Source organism: Saccostrea echinata, unplaced genomic scaffold, assembly GCF_033153115.1.
Source record: "Saccostrea echinata isolate AGI-Se365-2 ecotype Australia unplaced genomic scaffold, CSIRO_AGI_Sech_v1 ptg000029l, whole genome shotgun sequence".
NCBI lineage: Eukaryota > Metazoa > Mollusca > Bivalvia > Ostreida > Ostreidae > Saccostrea > Saccostrea echinata.
In genome coordinates this window covers 16,421,847-16,432,771 of record NW_026889778.1, presented here as the reverse complement: position 1 = coordinate 16,432,771, position 10,925 = coordinate 16,421,847, and the positions used below count along the sequence as shown (strand labels likewise).

The 10,925-nt window shown below is 34.1% G+C and overlaps 1 protein-coding gene across 1 annotated transcript; it reads left to right on the top strand.

Moving 5' to 3' along the window:
* Positions 1–7,574: 7,574 nt before the first annotated feature.
* LOC133194553 (uncharacterized) lies at positions 7,575–9,445 on the top strand. The gene is made up of 6 exons (XM_061330499.1): positions 7,575–7,832; positions 8,038–8,157; positions 8,486–8,570; positions 8,697–8,821; positions 8,980–9,068; positions 9,278–9,445. Exons 1-6 carry the CDS (start codon positions 7,787–7,789, stop codon positions 9,284–9,286), a joined length of 474 nt encoding a protein of 157 aa, XP_061186483.1. The 5' UTR covers positions 7,575–7,786; the 3' UTR covers positions 9,287–9,445.
* The last annotated feature ends 1,480 nt before the right edge of the window (positions 9,446–10,925 follow it).

The window sequence follows — 10,925 nt, the reverse complement described above, 5'->3', positions numbered from 1 at the left end:
ACATATAATTTGATTTGCATGTATAAGTAACCGAAAGGCTATATTGTCCTGTAATTTTAAAAATACTTGTTTTATGTTATCCATATTTCTTAGTACGATAAAAACATCGTTAACAGCTTAGGATCCTATAAACTTAACTATTTAAAATATTCAGAACAGTCTAATGTAAATTACCTAAATTTAAGTAGTTTGTTTTTTTTTAATTATGAGAATTTCAATTCCCCATGCTCGCGCGGATCAAAAAAAAAAAAAAAAAAAAAAAAAATGTACAAGGAGAACATACATATATAGACTTGAATATCACAAACTTATTAGACATCTAATGATGAAATGAAAATAATTGATAATACATTTTACAACTTCATTTCAATAATAAATTATTCATAAATTTCAAAAGTCAGAATAGCCAGCGCAGCCAAGTTACTGTTAATTGTCTCTGTTTTACAATGTCAATCAATAAATCTCTTCTTTAGATCTCTTCGTTTCTTATTTTCAGACACAAATTTTACATGTATAAATACACAAAATCTATGGACGGCCCTACACCTGTGAATCAAAATTGTGAACTTTGTCTGGTGCCACGGAAGTATTTCCCATTTGATTGAAAATATTCTTTTATTCTTTTGGAAAATTTTGATTTTACGCTTTTAGAGATAATATTTTTGGAACAAAGTTGGAATGAAGGCTGAAGATGTTGTCCAACGGCATCGTGCTGAATCAGGACCCCAGAAGTTGTTAGGATGCTGCATGCTGTTAATTTATCAAACCTGCAGTCCTAATTGACGATCCGTTCTTACATACATAATGAATCAGAGAGCACAGTATGCGGGACAAGTTTTGATTGAAATTATCTTTTCCTTTAGGATAAAATGATTAAAAAAAAATAGATTATGCACCTGATAGATACCTATACCGCATATCGCATATAAATATATACTTTTTACTTAGTAACCAGAATATGAAATGGAAAATTAAAAAGTGAAGGCATTAGGTTAAAAAGATCTTGGTCTAACAAATGACAAATTATTCCTTCCTAGTCACTATACATCTTAAAACTACGGTCGTAACCCCCCCCCCCCCCCCACCCACACACACACACACAAGGGAGTATGTATTATGCATTTTTTTTTTATTCTTGGCTTACATGTATATATCATTATATATCAAGAAAAGTCTATTTCTGCACCACCCCCCCCCCCCCCCGAAATGAAATTGCTTTCTACGGGTTTGAATCAGAACGTGACTTTCATTATGATAGTACCTTAAAAATATTTCTACCCCTACGTTTCGGTATAGGAAATATGAACTACTTTTTTATATTTTCATTCATTTATATTTTTCAATGTGAATACTTTTGTGTTACTGGAACTCTTCAAATTAGAGACGCGCTTGGTTATCTGACTTGGACAACCATGATGTAGCGGAGATTCTCAATTTGATTTTTAACGTTTAATGTATTTGTCATTCCCATTAAAGAAAAGAAAAACTAATAGAAATAATTATGTGAGAGTGGGAAAGCCCTGAATTTATCATTCATTGTAAAAATGACGACGTTTCCGAGGCATGTACATTGTATTTGGAGGGTGTTCCTAAAACACCGAATGGAAAACGGAACGGAAAGCGGAACGGGAAGGAAAATTGAAAATCTTATATCAAATTATTTACTTCTAGCATATATAAATCAGACAGTTACCCGTATTCTTTATCATACCGTCCCCCCTCCCCCGAAAACACGGACTCTTGTGAAGTTGATGGGAAAAGTACACATTAATTGCTTCCTTTTACTGTCGCCCGCGTGTCGCAGTGGTTAGAGCGTTCGCTCTAGAGTCGTGGAATAAGGAGACCTGTCGACTAGAACTTTAGCGAACCCTGCGTTAGTGTCGCCGAGTTTCTTCCTTATCCAACGATTATATTAATCCCCAAATTAAATTTTAGTTTGGAAAGTTGCTTTTACAAGCTCTATTTTCAGTTCCTTTTTGGTCGACTTTGTGAATGTATCAGGCCTACCGGGCTTCCCTCTCTTACCATGCTGTTTTGTTTATAAACACTACGCATGCGTGCATAGCATGACATGTGGAATCCGTTGCGATGTATATATTTATGTCCCATAAATGACTATTAATTTTAATGAGATATTCAAAATTATTTAATTGTGAAAGTTGTAATTTTCTGAAAGTTTATACATTTATGAGTGGTGGACTTTTGCGAAAAGCGCTGACTTTTACAATCGACGGCTTACTTTTATACTAGGTCAGTATATGGAAGCTCTTTTGAGATATAAAAAATTAGCTTAATAGTTAATTAAACGATTATAATGGGCCATTTCAAAGCACATATTACGTTGTCTAGGAAGGGAACGACAACCACCCTACCCTAAACCCCCCTCCCTTCGCATATTGACCAACTCTTGCTTAGTTTTCCTTCCGGAATGTTTTTTCTTCCTTATTTGATTCCTTCAGAAAATGAGATTGAAAGGAAATACTAATCCTCATGAATAAATAATTTAAGCTTTGTAACTCTGCCTCACATCATCTCTTGCGTTGATTGCATACCAGTTAATCAAGTAAGTGCACCAAACAAAATATCTATAACCACTGTTGAGGTTTTCTTATCTTTTATCAATTCCGTACTTCCGTACATAAGGTAGGTTTAAATTCAAAGTAAGTCGTCGACTGTAAAAGTCAGTGCTTCTCGCAAAAGTCCAGTAAAAAAATTCCAAATCTTGCCGGAAAATTTTATCAAGTCGGTTTTTGGATGTGATGCGCCGTACTGTCACTTTAAATATGAACAACATAATTATATAATGTATATCTTTTTTTGTATACTTTATATATATTCAAGGGTTCTAAACTGGTATAATATTTTCCATCCCGCTTTCTGTTCCGTCGAGCGGGTTCCGTTTTCCGTTCCGTGTTTTAGCAACACCTGTATTTGGAGATAGACCGTCAACACTTATCAACAGCTTCCTGTAATAGATATAAATTGATATTTCTGTCCTTTCTATTTCTGATGCATGTAAATTCAGGAACAATACAGTGTCTCATTTGCAAGTTCGTAAGGCGTTTTTACAACAACGTTCAACATATTGTTTACATGGAATTATTATTTGAATTTAAACTACTATACAATCTTCATTGCGGGCTTCAAGACTAGCACATAAACCCAAAGATGTCGACGTTTTTCAAGTCCAGTACAGAACGTGACATTAATTGCACAATCACAGGGATGAACTCAAAGAAAAAAAAAATGAGGAATAGACATTTTGACTCGACTTATAGACGAATTTTGAAAATGAATCGATATTAGTTCTCTTTCTTGTTACTCTTTCCTCAAATATGTACCCCATGACTCTGGATAGGGGTCAGTATTTTTTTCTGTAGATTTGAAGTACGAGGGGGAGGAGTGGAGGGGTTCCCTAGAATTTTTCTGAGAATAGTCTTTTGCTGTAGTTTTAATATGTGAGTTTTGATTTGGATACTGCTTGCCTCTCTCCGCTTTCTATTGTTGTGCAGTTATACAAAGGGAAATTCCAGCGAAAATGCACTGAAATGTTAGAGAAAGACCTACCCTCAACAACACCCCCCCCCCCCCAAGAAACACACATTTTTCAAGATGTGTATTGAGATAGGTTCTGAAAATCGAGAAATAAATCTAATTTTAATATAATTTTTTTTCCTATTTCCGTGTGAAATCGGCACAAAAAATTATCTACTGAAATACATATTTCTTTATCTTGTATGGCCTGCCTTAAGGAACATGATGTGACTGCGTATCGTAATGCACCTTATACTCCTTTGTTCAATAGGATCTACAGACTTAAGGCCAGTACAGAAACCTAAAAATGCCGCCATTTTTCAGTGTCCTTATTGAACATTGTGAACTTGTCTAGTCGGAAGCACAAAAAATGGTATTCCTGATATCGTGCAGAGTGTATCGTGGCCTTGATTCAAGTTCAAGGTCACTAAGGATTAGATCTTTACTGATGTATGGTCTGAAAGAACATGTGTGAATTTGTCAAGTCGTTAACACCAGATGTGGTTTGCTTATAACCAGAGTGTGACATGGCTTGTTGCAAGGTCATTTGGACAAGTTCAAGGTCACCACTATACACTCCTTAACTACCTTTCTACTGGCAAAACATTGCAGGTTGATACCCCTTACAAGACTGCTTGTAACGTTAGAATGTGACATAGTCTTGACTCAAGGTCCCTACTTCCTGTCCACAGCTCCAACAAGAGCTACTCGTTGCTTTGCAACGAGCTCTGCCCTAGTTTATATAGAATCTATTAGCTCATGCATATTATCTTCTAAACGTAATGCTTTTTTACGAAAGCCTATTATTATCAAACTACGGTAAAAAAAAAAAAATAATAAAAGGCGTTATAACGCCTTTTCAAAAGGCGTTATAACGCGGAAAAAGGCGTAATAACGCAAATAAAGGCGTAATAACGCAAATAAAGGCGTAATAACGCAAATAAAGGCGTAATTACGCCTTTCCAAAAGGCGTTATAGCGCGAAAAAAGGCTTTATTACGCCTTTCCAAATGGCGTTATTACAACTTTCAAAAGGCGTTATTACGCCTTTTTAAAAGGCGCTATTACGCCTTTCCAAAAGGCGTTATTACGCCTTTCTAAAAGGCATTAATACGCCTTTCAAAAAGGCGTTATTATAACTTTTGCAGGGCCATTATTATGTCTTTGACAGGCCCGTGCTTTTGAAGTGGGGGGGGGGGTGTCCCATAAATTGACAAGCAAACCAAAAAAAAAAAAAAAACAAGAAACAACCCCCCCCCCTAAACTGCCTAAACTTGAGGGGAATCTTTTTCTAACTTTTCGGTAAAACTTTTTTTTAAATGCAATGACTTGCCCGAGTTTAACCATACTGCAACAAAATGTTAAGGGACCGAGCAATCAATAAATGATTTTTTTATATTAAAACTATAGCAAGACTGTTCTCCCAAAAAGTGGGGGGAGCCCCCCACCCCCCCTTCGAATTCGTACTACCGGCCTGTTTGAAAAGGAGTTATATCCAAAAATGGAAAGGCGTTATTTTAAAATGGTAAATATATGAAAGATTGAACCAACGCCATCTTTATTTATGCAATATTTAGATTATAGTTTTAATATTATAAATTATAGTATTTTCTATATTCCTGCACATCTCGCAGACAGTTGTTTGCAATTTGCATGCATATTAAGAGAAGTCAACACTCTGCTTTTGAAAATCCAGGATATAGGCAGAACCAGCTTTGGGCTTTGCTAGCCACGTATTAAAAATTCATGTCAAATTTGAAATATTTTTCTCTCCTCTTGGAAAAAAAAACCAGGCAAACTAATTGCATAGGTATAATGAGCAATTATCCTTCAACCAAATTTCTGAAATCCATGCACCTTGGTAGAGGCGTCTGGCATCAGAGAAGAACTAAGTTGGTTTAACACTAAAACAAATTTATACATTTAAAAATCTTTTTTCCTTGAAATCTAATTATAGACAGCCCCCAGGGTGGGCTAAGTAAGTCATGTATTGAAAAAAAAGAGGCGTAATAACGCCTTTTGGAAAGGTGTAATAACGCCTTTTTAAAAGGCATAATAACGCCTTTTGGAAAGGCGTAATAACATCTTTTAAAAAGACGTAATAACGCCTTTTTAAAAGGCGTAATAACGCCTTTTTAAAAGGCGTAATTACGCCTTTTTTCGCGTTGTAACGCCTTTTGGAAAGGCGTATAAACGCCTTTTAGAAAGGCGTAATAGCTCCTTTTGGAAAGGCGTAATATCGACTTTTGGAAAGGCGTATAAACGCCTTTTAAAAAGGCGTAATAACTCCTTTTGGAAAGGCGTAATATTGACTTTTGGAAAGGCGTAATAGCGCCTTTTAGAAAGGCGTAATAACGCCTTTTAAAAGTCGTAAATACGCCTTTTTCGCGTTATAACGCCTTTTGGAAAGGCGTATAAACGCCTTTTAGAAAGGCGTAATAACTCCCTCTGGAAAGGCGTAATATCGACTTTTGGAAAGGCGTATAAACGCCTTTTAGAAAGGCGTAATAACTCCTTTTGGAAAGGCGTAATATTGACTTTTGGAAAGGCGTAATAGCGCATTTTAGAAAGGCGTAATAACGCCTTTTAAAAGTCGTAAATACGCCTTTTTCGCGTTATAAAGCCTTTTGGAAAGGCGTATAAACGCCTTTTAGAAAGGCGTAATAACTCCTTTTGGAAAGGCGTAATATCGACTTTTGGAAAGGCGTAATAGCGCCTTTTAGAAAGGCGTAATAACGCCTTTTAAAAGTCGTAAATACGCCTTTTTCGCGTTATAACGCCTTTTGGAAAGGCGTATAAACGCCTTTTAGAAAGGCGTAATAACTCCCTCTGGAAAGGCGTAATATCGACTTTTGGAAAGGCGTATAAACGCCTTTTAGAAAGGCGTAATAACTCCTTTTGGAAAGGCGTAATATTGACTTTTGGAAAGGCGTAATAGCGCATTTTAGAAAGGCGTAATAACGCCTTTTAAAAGTCGTAAATACGCCTTTTTCGCGTTATAAAGCCTTTTGGAAAGGCGTATAAACGCCTTTTAGAAAGGCGTAATAACTCCTTTTGGAAAGGCGTAATATCGACTTTTGGAAAGGCGTAATAGCGCCTTTTAGAAAGGCGTAATAACGCCTTTTAAAAGTCGTAAATACGCCTTTTTCGCGTTATAACGCCTTTTGGAAAGGCGTAATTACGCCTTTATTTGCCTTATTACGCCTTTTTCCGCGCTATAACGCCTTTTCAAAAGGCGTTATTACGCCTTTTTTCGCGTTATAACGCCTTTTCAAAAGGCGTTATAACGCCTTTTGATTTTTTTTTTTACCGTAGTTTGATCCTATTAGGCTTTCGTACTTTTTCGTTAATAATGAATAAAAAAAATCATTGAAATGCCAGTGCCCCTCCCCCCTCCTCCCCTTCATCTTCGTTTAAGTACTGTCAAATCTCCGCATCTTAATACATTCAGTAAAAAAAAATCTTGTCGAAATATGGATCCCCCTTTACGAAAAAGTATTTTTGAGTTTCTCCCCCCCCCCCCTTGTTTTTTAGCTTCTCAAAGATTTTTTCAATTAATTATTTTTCCGTATGGACCCTTTATTTTTAGAAAGGGTACCAACATGTACAGGCTTGTAATACTGACAATGTCTTAATAAAGTTTTGTTAATTTTATTTTAATTTTATATCTCTCCGATTGATCGTGATGCATGTCTGCCTGACATGAATTTGAAACCATAAAAAAAAAAGAAGGTTTAAAGTAGCGCGGAATTACAATGTAATTTATCAATAGGACAACGGAAGGTTACTCTGTTATGGTATATGAAAAAAAAAATTCTACGGGTTCTCTCCTTCCGCGTCTTGTAGGTTAATGTTTTCAAAAGAATAATGACGACTCTAACAATCGGACATTTTCTAAATATAAAACATGTGCTATAATTCTTTGGAGAAATCATTGATTTTATCAAACTCAAATCATTGTTTATCACATTAATAACTGTATGTTAGGTTGAAATTAGGTTTAGAAAAGGAATGAAATCCTATTGCCATTTCAGGAAGCCATTAGTATTTTACATGTACTGACATTCCAAAGCTTCGCAAACTGTATAGAACTACCAGAAAACGCATGTCAAGCGTCTTTAGAGACTATTACCTATGTTGCAAATTGTCCAACAAATACTGAAGAATACAATACCGCAGCTCTTCGGAAAGGATGCAGCAGATTAAACAATACCTGTAATTCATTTGAATATCATTGTGTTCTTAATGAAAGGATGACAAGTCTGCTGGAAGTGTGTGCACCTTCCACATTTATTTTGTGTAAGTATAATATATGCTACATTTTTCAAAGGAAAAATATTCAAATCTTCTTAGAATGAATAAAAAAAATAAGAATTTGCTTTTCTATAAAAATCATTGCAATAAAAAATAATCCAATGTGAAATAGTATTTTAATTTTCATATACTTACATGAACATTGAAAATCATGGAGACAAAAGAATCTGTACAAATGATTTTTTTACAGCCGGAAAGTGTACGGAATTTAACAAGGAATGTCAGTGTATCAGGAAAAGCTACTTTGCAGACTGCTCACAATTTTCTACACCATGCCCAGACGATTACAACTCAACTACATCATTCTTGTGTATTTTTTTTCTTTAAGAACATTTGTCGCGATAAACATAAATTTGAATTTATTCAGGAATTTCGATAATGAATGTGTATAATATCTTTTAAAGTTTAAGATATTCAGTAGTAAGAAGTATATTTGATGCTCTATGAAATATCAATTTTGACACTGCAATTAAAGAAATACAATGTACTTTCTATTAACAATCAGTTGGAATTCAAACATCTTACTTAAATAAGGAACAAATTTAATATTAATCCATTAAAATAAATTGAAAAGGTTATGTTTTACCTCCTAATTGAACATAATCCATATATATACATATATATATATATATTTACAGATTCACAGTGTCATAAAATGATAAGCACAACAACAGACAAAATGCCCGACGCGACAATAAAAGACATGCAAACGACAGAACAGCAGTAAGTAGACACGTCATTAGATTTAAAAAAGGTATATTATTTGAGTATACATGTAACATACACAAAATTTTGTTTGTCTATGCTTGATCAGATGCAGAAAATCCTAATAAAAATGTTTTATTTTAGACCCAAGGGAGTAATTGATAGCCCAATTACTTTGACAATCATAGTAATTACTTTATCCATTACATTAATAATCATCATCCTCATATCATTTTTCATCATTCGAAGAAAGAAAGGAATGGGTTCATGTAAGTTACATCCGATTCATTCTACATATACATGTACGGCTTTATTTAAACTAGTCAACAACGTCGAAAAGTTAAGTTAAAATTTCAGATATTATTTATTATCATATCTTGTAGTTTTTAACCATGATTAATCAAGGGGCTTATAATTACATTTGAAGGTTATGATGCTTTGTCACCCAGAAGATCAAATGTAGACCAGAGAGCCTCATCCAGACCATTATCTGGAGATGAGCCTATGCTGATGAAGGTTAATAAATTTATCTTTAGTTTGTCATGTTTCCAGAATATTACATTTTTTCAAAGAAGCATCATTTAGCATAACCACAATTGTTTATTTTAAACCAATTTTTGTACTTTTCTGAATTTAAAAGTTCATATCAGTAAGAATTATTCGACGAAAATTTAACTGTAGCGAGTAAAAGAAAGTGTTTTATTTTTTCTTTGTTTAATTTGTAGGAACACTAGGACAACACTGAATAAATTAAAAAAAACAGAAAAGAAAAAGTGAAATTGAGTTTTTACACCAATTACAATATTGAAGACCATAAAAGTAATTGTGATTGTGAGGACAAGCATACCAAGTGGACTATTTCCAAAGATTTTCAATTGATCATTATTTGCTATACTGCCAATATATAATAAGCATTTTTTGAATAATTATCTATAATTTTTGTTTCGCTGTATCATTGTTTCCGTCAACAATCTTCGTATGGCAGCATGATTTTTTTTTTAATTATAAGTATTTTTTAAGCACTTATGCAATTTTAATTTTTTTTTTAAGTTTTCGCTTGCATTAAACGATGCAAATATATTTTGATATTGTATCAATTTATTAAACAAATTTTGAATTTTTCAGTATTCATTCAATAGTTTTTTTTAATCTCTTTTTTTTTTTTAATTATTTATTTATTTATTTTTTGGTCACCTCCATTCACTCAGGAGACTAAATACTATCTGTTGTTGTCTGTCGTCGTCCGCCGTGCTTAGGCATTAATCATTACACTATTTTTAGATTCTTTTCCTCAAGAGCTGAACCAATTTCGACCAATTTTGACATAAAACATCAATGTGTGAAGGGGAACAAAAAAGTCAGAATCAGGGCTTAATTTGGCAATGTGTGAAGGGGAACAAAAATGTCAGAATCAGGGTTTAATTTGAAGTTAGAACCGGATTCTAATGATCATATTGTGAACATGCATAAATTCCTTCAAATTCTTTCTCTCCTGCCCTTTGTTTTAAACAGAAAACTAGGTGCATGATTTTGATGAGCAAGGTCGAATAATCTAAAATTGTCTTCTATATAATTTGTGGCCTTTCGGTCAGGGATACTGTTGTATGGAAGTGTGTGTGTGTGTTTGTGTTGTGGTAGTGTTTGGAGGGGGGGGGGGTATATTGATTATTAAGTAAAATGCAGTATTTTTTGAAAAAAAAAATGCTTTTGTGCATTAAGCACACAAACGAAGCGTATATTTATTCTACTCCAGACTTAGAAATTGTATGAGACCTTGGTAAGGGGTTCTGGTGTTAGCTTGGGGCTCTATTCATTATTTAGTGAAAAAATGCAAAATTCTGTGAAAGTCTTCTTCTCCGCTGTGGCATATTGAGCAGATAAATTAGGTACAAAGTTATGATGATGAGGGGTGCTGATTCCAAAAATTATGGCCTCAGGGTCAGGTACTCTGGTGTTGGTAGAGGTTCTAAAGGTCTGAAATTGAAATTTGGTGATTTGGTGTTAGGGTGGGGCTGTTTTTCTTATAATCAGTTCATTTATTTGATAATCTTGAGTAAAGAATTATTTTCTAAATGTGGATTTAAAAGAAATGCACGAATAAGACGCGCCCATTTAGCCTGCTTAAAGGTTCTGAGTACAAAAAGAACTCAAATGAGTTTTACAATTTTATTCTATTATTACTATTTTTTTTTTTTTACAAAAGACCATGATCTCAATTCAGTTAATCCTTAAGAATAGATCCCGCACGCAGATAACATATATTCATATGTTTCCTAATTTTGTGGTTGGAACATACATGTGTAGCTGCTCACTAGCATTAACTTAATCTGTATACGAGTGTCTGCTAAATGTATATGTGCAAAAGCCAAAAAT